The sequence below is a fragment of the Ursus maritimus genome, unplaced genomic scaffold (assembly GCF_017311325.1).
Source record: "Ursus maritimus isolate PB19 unplaced genomic scaffold, ASM1731132v1 scaffold_35, whole genome shotgun sequence".
NCBI lineage: Eukaryota > Metazoa > Chordata > Mammalia > Carnivora > Ursidae > Ursus > Ursus maritimus.
Genome location: NW_024426119.1, coordinates 1696339 through 1709997, shown reverse-complemented (window position 1 = coordinate 1709997; position 13659 = coordinate 1696339). Strand labels below are relative to the sequence as shown.

The 13659-nt window shown below is 44.0% G+C and overlaps 1 protein-coding gene across 2 annotated transcripts in view; it reads right to left on the bottom strand.

Moving 5' to 3' along the window:
• The window catches only part of FMN1 (formin 1), a 372175-nt gene that overhangs the window by 28360 nt on the left and 330156 nt on the right, over positions 1-13659 (bottom strand). For both annotated transcript variants that reach the window (XM_040620429.1, XM_008702285.2), the window contains 2 exons: positions 7645-7696; positions 2731-2880 (listed from right to left, as the gene is read on the bottom strand). In XM_040620429.1, the coding sequence (XP_040476363.1) occupies positions 2731-2880; positions 7645-7696 (202 nt within the window). The remainder of the gene's footprint in view (positions 1-2730; positions 2881-7644; positions 7697-13659) is intronic.

Sequence of the window (13659 nt, the reverse complement as noted above, 5' to 3'; positions counted from 1 at the left end):
GTTACCACTTGGTATTTACTCTTATTGGGATTTCTTGGAAAAGTATAATAAAAAATAATAATATTGAACACGATTAAATGGGTGTCAAAACAAAGCGATCATATTGTTTCTCATGTAATTATAATAGAAGAATTCAAGTTAGTTTGCTTATTTTAGCACAATGAACATGTGATTCCAACAGTTTAAAAGCTAAAATCCTTAGCAGGTAGAGGACAAAGAAAAAAAACCCCTCACATTACAAGAAAACCCTGGATATTAATCAGTTTGTTTAACCAGATGAATAGTTGTATCCATAATGTGCTAACATTTCTTAACAAGTAGATTTCTGTAAACAAACTGCTTCCAAAAATATTTTATGAGCTGTCATTAACTTCAGAGATGTTTTTCTAGGTTGGCAACCTTGGTGATCCATCTCGCGAAAGCACGGCCGGAATGGAGAGACCCCTGAAATTGCTAAATGAGGAGAACTGAGAAGGGTCCTGTGAAGTCATGACCCTTGAAAGGTGTTGGTTTACAGAGTGTGAAGCAGGCAATTCACCAGCTGCACCCAGGAAGCAGCGCTGGACGGGCCAGTGACTAGCAGGGGACAGCGCTTGGAAGGACGGGTGGCTCCCACCGCCACGTCAGACTCACAGTTAGTTTGCCTCAACTTCTATGATGGGGGAACATGCCTTAATTTGGACGACAGTTCAATATTTCAACAGAAGAGTCTTAAACTAAAAAGCAGTTAACGACCCCCCCCCCTCTTTTTTTTCCCCCTGGACCATTTTTTAGGGCTCCAACTAGAAGGACAAATTCACTAAGGGCGACGCTCAAAATCTGAGGCACAAGATCTTACGCAAAGGCTGTCCGTTCAGGACGCATGGCGGGATGCCTGGCCTTCGGGGGTGGGGGGAGAGCTGCCTGCCGAGCTGCTACCCCGTGAGCGGGACAGGACCTCGGCTCTATCCCTTTCCTACGGGGCTCACAGAACAGAGTTTGTGCCACAGGAGCTCAGGTTAGCTGAAAAGGCCAAGTAAGCATCTGCAGGGCAAGAGCAAGAAGTTGGGTGCCATGAGTTTTAGGCTGTTTTTCCTCCACATTATTATTTTAAGGATTTTATTTATTTATTTGATAGAGAAAGAGAACACAAGCAGGGGGAGCGGCAGGCAGAGGCAGAGGGAGAAGCAGACTCCCTGCTGAGCAAAGAGCCCAAAGCGGGGCTCCATCCCAGGACCCTGGGATCATGACCTGAGCAGAAGGCAGATGCTTAACTGACTGAGCCATCCCGGCGCCCCTCCTCCACATTATTATTAATAATCTATTTTTCTAATAATGTCACAACTATTTCTTTGCTTCACTTTATCTATATAATGGATCTACTCACTTTAATTCCCATGTTTTCAAAGAAGAAATGGTGGAGAGAAATGTTGATAAGCATTTTTAAAGGTCTTTGACTTCTTCAGAAAAAAAAAAAGCAGCCTTTTGAAGAAGTCCTTGAGAAAAATATTTAGAGAATCAGGAGTACTGGGTCAAAAATCTCTAAACCTCGATCCCTTTAAAAATAGCTTTTTAGGGGCGCCTGGGTGGCTCAGTCGTTAAGCGTCTGCCTTCGGCTCAGGGCGTGATACCAGTGTTCTGGGATCAAGCCCCACATCAGGCTCCTCCGCTATGAGCCTGCTTCTTCCTCTCCCACTCCCCCTGCTTGTGTTCCCTCTCTCGCTGGCTGTCTCTCTCTCTGTCAAATAAATAAATAAAATCTTAAAAAAAATAGCTTTTTAAGGTGAAACATATCAGTGTATTGTGTGTGTGTGTGTGTGCCTGTGTAGACATATGCCTTTTCTCTGCTTACAACGTAAAGAACAAAGACACTGAATTATGGAATTCCAGGTCTCCATGTTTAGCGAGATGCGGTGCTCCAGTTAGATAAACCGCTTCCCTTGACTTGTGGAAGCGTTCTGTCTCCTACCCTGCTTCGAATGACACTCCCATCCATCTGTTCTACAGCAGTGGGACAGCGAGACCTTTTTGAAGTTTAAATGCACGACACCCTTCGTAGAACAGTGGCGACCTGATCAAAACAGTGATCAAGCAGAAATGCTCTTGTTCTGATAAGCGGGGCCAAAATTCAGTCTCTTTCTTAGCAGAATGAACTCTCTCTCTCTCTCTCCCTATATTCAGAGTCGAGATTTTTCTTCTACCCCCAACTAATAAAATCAGGAGGCTGCAGTGAGGCTGAGCGGCAAGCAGTTTGATGTCCTCAGCAGGATACGAGGAGTCAGAAGTGGCGCTGTAAATCCAGAGCGGGGCTTCAACACTGTGTTAAGTGTGGCCCGAGTCTCCGAGATTTCCTTTTGATGCAAGTTCAGTATATTAATGGGAAAAGCATTCACTTTTATTTGTCTGTACTGTCTGCGACAGCAAGGCTGCCTCATTTAGCCTGGGCCAATGTGAAAATACACAGAGAAGCAATCTGTTGCAAATTAGCACAGCTCCGCTTTCATTTACTAGCTAGTAATTGGAAGGGGTTAAGAAAGTGTAACTTATCAGATCACGTGAGCTATCTGCGTGTGTGGACAGCGCGCCTCCCCCGGATCTCCCCGTGAGCCCCGAGGCAATAATCTTTCCTCAATGTCCACTTGATCTGAAAGAAAATCCTGATGCGTGTGAAATGCGCTCCCTTGGTGAGGTTTGACAAGGCAGTTTCCTCCACTCCTGAAGGGGGTATTGATGACTCCATTAGAACCTTACCTTTCTTTCGATATAGTTTTACTCTCCCGCTTCCAAATGGTCTTGAAGTCACTGCAGAACTCGTACCACACCATAAACACATAGTTGGGTGTGATCTCCTTCTCACCAGACTTTGGCTTCATCCCAAAATATCCTACTGTTGTTTCAAAACTGCAACAGGTAGGGGGAAAAAACAGAGTGAGGTGGGGGGTGGGTAAGAAACTGTCTACACCCTCAGGTCAGGGACTCTGGGGGCATTTCTCACATATTCATTCACTAAGACAGAAGCCCAGCCTCCTAGTGACCGTGGCTTATCCCAAGCCTCAGAAAACCTATTTGCTTAAACCGCTTCTTGAAGAAGTTCAATCTGGTACTCCTGGTCACATTTTACGTGTAGAAAAATGAGCATGTCTAATTCTAGGGGGTATGCCGGTAAAGCTAGGAGTTTGCTCTTCATCTCAAATCCACAGCATTTACCAGCTCTTCGTTTACGTTTAATGGTTACATGGACATATAATGACGACATATTGATGCTGCAGCCTTAGCAGTGGTCAGTTAGACCATCGGGAATAATTAATCTGTTGAGCGCTTCATGGAAAATCGAGATATTATTCTATCCTTATTCTGTCATCCGCTGGCTTTGCGATCTTGGGTCAATCACTCAGCATCAGACTCCCCGTTTTCTCAAGGGTAAAATAAGACTTAGAGTAGATGATCTCTAAGAAGGTTACATTTTAAAGCTCGATATACTACAAGAATACAAATCACCGTTGCATTAGAAAGAGATAGGAACTAAAGGCAGGGCAAGGTTTGGGTGAAAAACCATCTTTGATCCTGGAAAGACGACCTCTCATCGGGTCAGGGAAGGATCCAGGTTTTCCAAAGTTGATTCCCAGGCACCGTTCCATATCCCCTGACCTACCCGGTGGAGGCTCCCTGCACACCAGACTGCGGGGGCCTCCCAAGCAGCCCTCCTTGGAGGCGTTAGCTTTGTAGCAATTTATAGCTCTGCACTTAGTCCCCCACCCCCAACCTCCACCCACCCAAAGCCTCACAAGCTCATTTGCCAGGAGCAAGAACACTTAAATAAATGGCCCCTTTCTCTAGGGTGTTGGAAACTAATCAAAGCAGGAATGGCTGGCCACGTTTACTACTCAGTGCTCTATCATCTGTTCAGACGCAGCCTTTTTTTTTTTTTTTTTGCGGCCATCCTGAATCCTGAGTTTCTAATGGAGCTCTCTTCAATGGCAACTGTAAAACCCCGAAGGCCCGTCACTGTTATGGAGAATACTTTCATCTCGTTCTCGGTTATTGGGCAATATGTATCTCATAAGATTTTATCACATTTCACAGATGAACTGTTAATTGATTCCATGGCTATGATTAGGTGAGACCCAAGCTGGAGCTGCAGCTCCGAGTCCCATAAATTCTTTGTGCTTCTGTAAACAATAAATCTGTTTTTAATGCAAATTAAAACTACTGGCCAGGGAATTTTGGCTCCCAGTTATTAAAAGACTGGAAGTGCATAAGTGGAGAAAGGCAATAACTGCAGTAATTTCTGAAGGGACTCTCTTCTAATTCCAAACATACATAATTTGGAACAAAACCAGTAATGGAAGAGAGTCGCAATGTCAGGCCACTGCTAACTCGGTGGCAGTCATAACACGGATAAAATCAAATGTACGCTCAATGGCATATACTTTTATATTATTAAAATGAAAATTATATTGACTGTGGCATGGAAATACACAAGTAGAGGGTTATGTAACCGATAGGAACAGGCCATGAATTTTTATACGGTCACGGGGCTTACAACTGGAAGAGACTTATAGGCCAACTCGTCCAATGTTCTCATTTTAGAGGTGAGAAAACAGAGACCTGGAAAGACTGAATGACTTTATTCGTTGGCAGAGCTGGGTCTACCACTCGGGTCCCCTGATTCTCAGTGAAATGCTTTCTCTACTCCACCCTCCGGTTGCTCATGGTCATGGACACAGGCTTTTTTTTTCCCCCTGTGTCCACTTTAGACACAGTTGCCCCCAGCAGCACCCCCAGCAGAACACATCGTCATCATTGTTCTCTTCCTTGTGGTCACCTTCGATACAGAACCATACTTACTTGTGTGTTAATACAGAAAAGAAAGTCTTTCCCTATTAGTATTCAGAGGAGCAAATTATTTTCCAGTGGGATATAGTGAAGAGGACGACACTCCAGTCACTGTGCCTCACAGAGCACCCCAGCACCCCTGGCAGTACCTGGAGTCTAGATCCTGAGACCCAGATGGTGCAAATCCTGGCGCAGTTCACACCACGCCAGTGTTGTTACGCGGGTTATCACAGAGCTTCAGAAAGGCACGTCGTCATCCTGGGGGCCTCACTTTTCCCAACCTACACTGGCGTGAACCTTGCACCCTCACCACCTCTCCCTCTGGGGGTTTGTGAGGCCTTGCTTGCTAACCCTCGAAGGGGGCGGAGACTAGAGGAAATACCGAATTTCAGCAATTTTTCTCCCTGTGTGTTTTAGAAACTAAGAAAGCAAGCGAACCTCTTCAGAAGAACCAGCGCAGACAGAGTCCCAGGGGGTGGCCTGGCTTTGGCACTCTGCAACTTTGACAAGGGGGAAGTTACTCGGAAAGGATGTGCCTCATTTGACTTCAGGTTATCCCTTTGTTCAAGGAGAGGCAAAAGGGCTAGAATATGAACGTATGCCTGCTTCCTAAGGTCTAGACATTCTGTCCTCCTGCAAATTGTTGCTATTTAACAGCCAGGCGAATACTCTCCAATGGACAAGGGGGCCATCGTGCTTTCTGAAATTTCTGTTTGTCAGCACATAACGCCCAAATAGCTTTCAACTTTTAGAAGACTGATTTCTAATCATATATTATGTTTCGTAAAACTGCTTTCCTTCGCTCTGTTCCCTTTTTTTCCTCTCTGCTCCAATTCCTGATCTGATTCCTATTTTTTTAATTCAGCTAAATATTTTAAAATACAGACAATGACGTTATCAAAGAGCCCGTAGCAACGTGAGTGGTTTTACTTTTACAGCGTTGAGACGGCAAAGCGGGACACGTCCCCTTACTGTTTCACATGCATGCCTCCAGAAACTGCTTAGGAAAAGCAAACATGCCGTGGCCTCAGAGTAAATTGTTTCTCTTGAGAATAAAACAGAAGAATTTACTAAATTTCACACGAATATTGCAACACTGACCACCAACCTCCTTAAAAACTGCAAGCAAACAACTGTGGTTTCTATATTAAAGATGGGGTCTAACATATTTCATGTATGACATGAAAGCTATGCTACCTTCACCACAAAGTCACGGAAAACGCTGACAACCAAAATTTATGACCCCCCTCAGCATAGCTAACGCACAGCAGCAGCTTCGGCCCCTCGGAGGTGGGCCCTCTTTTCCTTAAGCCAGAATCTTGGAGAAATATTAGAAATTTGACATCCACCTCGGAAACCCAAATTTCTGTTTGGCCTGACACCAAGGTGCCCTTGTGGGTGGCCTCTCTGAATATGCTATTTTCTGTAACACGGACGTATGCATTTTACACACGGAGGAAGGGAAAACTTACTGCAGGGATAAGCCAATCAAGGGGCACGAAAATCTAAAAACATAATCACGGGACCGCTTTGGTTAAAGATGGGACATGCCTGCTTGACAGTCCTGACTCAAGAAATGTCTGCACTTAAAAATGCAGGATTTGCCTCGACTTCACTTTCATCTGCATTTCAATTTGACTGGCGGCTGGAAGCAGGCCAAATGTTGGCTCCCGTCGAAGCAGAGCCGACAACACTACCTGTAGGCTTTCAGAACTCTCCGATCGTGGCTAGACAGGAGGAAATGGTTTGTTTCTAGAGTTCGTTCATTTGCACGTAATGACCTCCTCTCCTCACGCATTTGTAAAGCCCGTTGTCCTTCTCGGCTATTTCCTACCCCTACCTCCCACTTAATTTTCTAGTACTTCTAGAATTGGCACCAGCAAAATGTATTTCGGTTCTCTGTGCTGAAAATGAGAACGCCTCCATATATTCTCACTCACCCTTTTAAGGGTGGAGGCACAGCCAAGCTGACTCACCTGGTCAGCTGACAAAAACAAAAGCCTCTATCAGGGACCAGAGCCACTGACTACTGGGTGAACTGGGTAGTTCCGTTCTGCTGTCTATTAAGAGAGAAGAGCAAAGCAGAGGCCTGACGTGGGTGAGGAGTAGAACAGAAGGCTTCTGAGGTCTTTTTCTGAGGCACTTTTCATATAGAGGGGTCAGTCCCTCCTCCCCACTTGCTGCTTGTTCACTGTACCCTCTGAGCTGAGGAAAGACCTAAGTCTCTTAGGTGTTTGCAATAATGGTTTAATCTAGTTGTAATGCTAAGGAGGGTCACATTATTCCTCCTAACTTCCATCAGGTGGTTCAGGAGCAGAGAAATGGCGGAGAGGCAGATGGTGTCATGACGTGACTCATGCCAGCCACTTCTGAATGGTTCTGTGCTCTTTGAGGAGAAATATCGCCGAGTCCTGTCATAGTGCTTTCCCTTCAGCTCCTGGTGGAATCTTACTGCTCATGGATGCATAGTCTCAACCAATGGGGCCAAAAGAATAGCTAGTCAGACATCATGCTAAGTAAAATAAGCCAGTCATAGAATGAAAAATGCTGTATTGATTCCACTTATGGGAGGTATCTAAAGTAGTCGAAGTCACAGAGACAGGAAGTAGAATAATGGTTGCCAGGAGCTGGGGTGAGGGAGGAGAATGGGGGGGTTATGGTTTAATGGGTACAGAGTTCCATTTGGAGATGCGTTAGTTCTGAAGATGGAGACGGTGGTGATGGTTGCATAGCAATATGACTGCACTTAATAACAAGCATAAAAAGGAACAGCTAGCCAAAGAAACAGCTAGCCAAAGAAAGGACTGAGGCCACGTCAGAGCCACTTACCTTTTCTGTGCATTCTCCAAGTGACTTTCTTCCATTTTATGCTCTTTTTTGGCTGTGAAAGAGAGATAATTATTATTAAAACAGCATTTTCTTTCATCATATCTTCTGTGTCATCTTCTAACTGGGATCACACCCATGCGTTCTCAAAATCATTCTGAACGCAGGGGTTGGTGGCCCCTACACATGTCCTGGAGATAGTTCTCTACTGGCTACACCTCCCACCCTTGCTTTCTTGAGAATCGCTAGAGCTAATGGTGGCCATATAATTTACTGTTCTCACGGGGACACTCTTGAAAGTGAAAGAAGGTGATAACTAATAATTACATCTGGACAAAAACATAAATGGGAACAATCCTGGCCAGATTGGTCCATGTGGTCACCCCAGCTCTGAAGCCTTGGCAGGTACTTGGCACTCTCTCCACACCTCCCCACACATCAGAAATCCAGAACCATGTATAGCAGTTCTGCTCGGGTTCAATCAAATTCACTGGAACCCTTGCACACACTGTCTCTACACCCAGAGGCTCCTTTGGCAGTCTGGGGGGGGGGAAGCCTGTGGTCTCCTTTCTCAGAATGCTGTTTTTAAATGCTTTGAAAAAAAAAATACTTAAGACTATTAAGAAAATCCATGATACTGAGATACAACTCTGAATTTATAGATTAAGAAAGAGTATTCTGTAGGAACTATTTATTTAGGAGGTTTCATTTTTGGGTGGTGCTTTTACATATCATTCTCTCAAGACAATTATCATATGGTTTCACTCATTTATGGAACACAAGAAGTAGGAAGATCGGTAGGGGAAGAAAGGGATAAAGAAAGGGGGGGCAGTAAACAGAAGGGGGAATGAACCATGAGAGACTATGGACTCTGAGAAACAAACTGAGGGCCTCAGAGGGGAGGGGAGTGGGGGAATGGGATAGGCTGGTGATGGGTAGTAAGGAGGGCACATATTGCATGGTGCACTGGGTGTTATACGCAACTAATGAATCATCAAACTTCACGTCAAAAACAGGGATGTACTGTATGGTGACTAACATAATAAAAAATATTATTATAAAAAAGAAGATAATAGTACTACATATGATAATAACTTCTTCACTTTAAAATTGCCTAGAAAAATAGGCAAGTCATAATCTATATAAGCCTTAACAGTTCTTTCATTTAAGGCTACAATGATATAAAATGAACAGGAAAAGAAAATCGGTCATATCTAATAGGGCCTGTGACGTCGTGATACTTCATGAAAGACATTAAAGGACTTTAAAATGCCACTATTTTGTTTACTAAGCTTAGCTTTGCCGTGTACTACCTGTGTGACTGTGGTCGAGTTGCTCACGACCGACTGCACGGTTACTGACTCCTCTGTGCTATGGGAATAGCCACAGTGACCACCACCACACGGCTGCTATGAAGACTAAAGGAGACAACACACACCAAGCACTTGGAGCGTGATATATGATCAGTAAATGACACGAACGGTATTATCAGTACCTCATCATCAACTTCATCATATACTTATTTTATTTTATTATTTTTTTTTAACAAGAGAAAAAAGTTTATTAAGATGTATACTGATGTATACGCAGGAGACACCCAGGGAAAAATAAGTCACTCCTCTTGAGATAACTGTAGGCCCCCCATGGAGCTGCTTCTGACCCGGGTGCCAGGCTGCAAACCAAAACTTAGGTAATTTTCATGTCTCTGTAAATGCCCCACTTAACCAGAAACAGTACGTTCAGTCAGCCGATCCCCAAATGCCAAGCCAGCTCCGCACCTTCTCATCCCAAACGAGGCCGACCATGTCGTCACTGGTTTTAAGACAATGTTATCAAGTTACTCCCCTGCTCAAAACCTTCCGAAGGCTTGTCGTCACCCCTGATATAACTTCTAACACATTCACAGTGTCCCATCAGGCCCTGCAGTCTGCTCCCTGGCTCCTCTGTGACATCCCTTCCTCTCTTCCTCTCTCCCATGCTCATTTCCTCCCAGTCTCTCTGCCGGCTTGCTGATGTTTGAGCACACGGAGCGTGCACACTGGTGTGTGTGTGTGTGTGTGTGTGTGTGTGTGTGTGTGCACGACTGGCTCCCTTACTGTATTCAGGTCTCAGCTCAAATACCACCCTTTCTGACGTCACTAAATAAAAGATCACCCCTTGCTGTCCCCTCCCCCAACTCTCTCAACTTCCACATGTTACCTTTTTTTCTGCCCAGCCTCTATCTACCGGGCAGACTATTTGTTTTCTCATGCATTTATTATATGACAATTGAACGTAAGCTCAAGGAGAGAAGTAACGTCATCTGGCTTCTTTTCTGCTGAGCCTTAAATACGGGAAGAGTGCCTATATATTAAATAACTTATTTTAGCTGAAAAATGCATATATTGGACAAATGTTGCTTAAAAAGAAAGATACTAGGTGCCCTAAACATAAAATTTGATATTTAGAATACAAACCTAGACTATACAAGAATGTCAGGCTAAAGTTGTATACTATTACCTCAAAGTCCAGTAAACGTCAATGAACAAAAATGACTTTTTTTTTTTTTTTTTTTTTTTAGAGAGGGTGAAAGTGAGAGAGATCACAGAAAGAGAGGGAGAAAGAAGCAGACTCACCGCTGAGGGGAGAGCCTGATGCAGGGCTCCGTCCCAGGACCCTGAGATCATGACCTGAGCTGAAGACAGATGCCCAACCAACGGAGCCACTCAGGCGCCCCCAAAGTGACTTTTTAAAAATATTAAAATGATTCTGCTTTGACAATGACACCATCTTAGGTAAAATCATAGTTACGGTCATCTTTTGCAGTATGATTTCCCCCAGCTTCCTAGTAGGGGTCCCGTGTATCAGTCTCACTCTTAGCCAGTCAGACACAGGGAAGTGACCTGTGTCTGTCCTAGTGACCAAGTCCTCCAAAACGTGATACAAACAAGGAGCTTGTTCGTAGCCAGGGAGCCTTAATTATGTGCATGGCCAAACACAAGGAAAAATTCTTTTGAGGCCTGAGTGATCTTCCTGGAGCACCTTTGCTGTTCTCCCTCACCTGGTGGTTTCTAACTGGCGACTTCCAGGCTGTAAGTAGGCTGTAGTCAAGCTGTTGTTGCCTATGAACTCACTGATGAGAAATACCCTTTCCGCGAGGAATTAAGCATTCAATAAGATTTTGGAATAGCTCTCTAAATGTGGTTATCTGGAAAAAAAAAACACCAAAACAAGCATTCAAAATGTAAAAAGAGGTGTTACTAAGAGGCCCAATGCATACCGCAGAACTTCTGAGGGTTTGGGAGGAAAGGGCCTTCAGGAAAATGAGAAGAACTTAGAGATCTGAGATCTTAATTTTTCCTAAGCAAAGGGCCTAAGTACAGACAGAAAAGACAGCCACTTCCATGGTGTGACACGGAAGCTCTACAAGCCTAAACTATTTCTCCCTTCAAAATGTGTGACATTTCTGACCATGTCATTATACATTTTCAGTCTTTAAAATGCTCTAAGCAAAACAAAAACACTTACCTGGAAGGAAAACATTGAAAGACTGGAGTCACAAACTCAAATTCTAGTATCAGCAGCAAATAAGGCAACTGTAGGCCAAGTAGAAGAATCCTAATATTCTAAAATTCGATCCCTTGCTTCTCAATAGTGGAACTGACAGGTTCAGTGTAGGGAAGCCGACAGGCAGTGGTAGGAAAAATGGGAAGGCCGTGCCCATGTAAGGGAGGGAAGGCACTTGCCATTGTGACCAGATCTTCCACCTTTTTCAGTGAAGCTAAGGTTTTTAAATGAATGGTCCCGACTTTAATTTTTTTCCCCCAAATACTCTACAGGACAAAGGGAACATTCCTGTTGGCCATATCTGGTTCTGCAAGCTCTGACTTAAGCCATTAGTAGCAACCGACATAATGACGTAGGTGGGTTTGTTCTTTTGTTCCATGTGCCAGACCCTATTCTAGGTGCTTGGGACCCCCCAGTGAAGAAAGCAAAGGTCCCCATAGAACTTTCATTCTAGTTGGGGAAGACAGGCAAGTAAACCTGAGAGAATGAGATCCAGTGTAAGTGATTTTTGATAAGGGGTAGCAAAAACATTTCCAGAGCACGGCTGGTTGCCTATAGGACACTTTATGTGGATTACTGAATTAGGGTGCCCGGGGCAGCCATGGCATGCCACGTGGGTACTAGGCACCCAAAAGGGAGACGATGTCTAAGTGGAAGATGACGAGTCTTAGGCGCAAACTGTCTTTACCCTACAGCGTTGACCAGCAGTGGCCCTGAAAGCATGTGTGGGATTTACTTGGTCTATTCTACAAAGTCCCATGGACAATAGCATTTAGGTGCTTCCTTTTTAGCTTACGTTTCCTACTACATGTGTGGTGGGGGTTGGGTAGGCTTCTTAGAAGAGTGCAGTTTGCAGGGATTACCAGATAGAGACATGGCACCAGCGGAGCTCGGGAAAAAACAGGCATCCCCAACCTTGCCCTTCTCTCTTCTCCTTCTGGCACAAGAGGCTGTCTCATAGCCTGCAATGAGCTAAATATAATGACTTTCCAAATCAGAGGAATAAAGTAGTTGCTTTAGATGATGGCAGCCTCACGTTTTAAGATAATAAAAGCAACAAGGAAAACAAATCAGAGTACTAAAAATGAGAAGCTTCACTCCACGTCAATTCTGTCTTCCAAACTTCTTTATCAAGGCTGTGGACACACTGTGATGATGGTGAATTTCTGGAAGGCCATGGAGAAGGGTGAGTGGCAAGTTTGCTTGGTGACCTACCTACGCATACTATAATTTTTCTGTCATTGGTAGAACTGGGTTGCTTTTCTTAAACTTCAACTCTCTCCTTTAAAGAACAGTATTTTTCATAATTCCATGTCATGGAGAGAAAGCAACACGACTTCTTTGGAAGGCATTTTTTTTTTTTTAAGAGTTGTTTATGTGGATTTTATTTAATGCAGCCTTTACTGAGTGAAAACCATTTGCTTTTGTGTAAAGCTTTAATACCTTGGAATTTTGTGTCCTGGTTCATTTGATAGACATTGTCTCATTGGTTATCATAAAGTCATCCCATAAGAACCAGTGTGAAACTCCTCAGTACTGTGGCCAACTGACTGAGGCAGAACTCAGCATAGTTAAATTCCAACTTTCAAGCCCAACTCTGCACTGAAGTGTCATGGGCAAGTCGCACATTTCAGTTTCCGTCTCTGCAAAATGAAGGTGGTAATACCTAGGTGCACTGAAATATGAAGGCTACATGAAAAGGGACCAATGCTTGCTTGAATCAGAATCTCTGCAAGTCAGACCTCTGATGGCTCCATGTCCTACTGAGACTGCTGGTGGTTCAAGCTTCCAGTGGGATGGCTATTTTGACCAAGTTAAATGTGGTGTAGCATAGTGGAAAGAAGTTGGGCTTTATGTCAGGCGGGTCTGGGTTGAATGTGTGCCCTGTCACTCATTAACTGAAAGACCTTGGGGAAGTCACCTAACTCCTCTGAGCCTTGCCCATAAAACTGGAATGATAAGATCTAGCCTGCAAGGTGGTTGTGACCCTTGGAGGTACCGAACACGAGAGGTTAACATAGTGACTAATGTACCCTAGGCACTCAAAAATGGCAGCCATTTATTATTTGATTGGCTAGAAGCAAACAGTAGTAGTCATTATTCCAGCTGTCTGACTTTGGAATGAGTAATACAAAATTTCAAGCAAACGTTCCTTTCTTTCTTAAGAATGTCTACAACCACCCTCAGTAGAGGATAATTTTGCTTGTGATCGTTTCTGGGTCAGATCCTCACTGTTCTCCCATTTCACTCACAAAGCCGATGTCCATACCATGTCGCCCAAGGCTCGTCTCCAGGAGGCTGTTTCCTATGTCAGACCTAAAGTCATTTTATTTGCTGTGTCATCCCATTTCTGTCTTATTTAATCCTCAGGAAAGAAAGACAGAAACTGATTTATAATTTTGCGAATTTACCTGGGAGTCAAGGGGGTAGGTGTGAGGTGCTTATGATTTTTTTTCACTTAACCGTCATTGA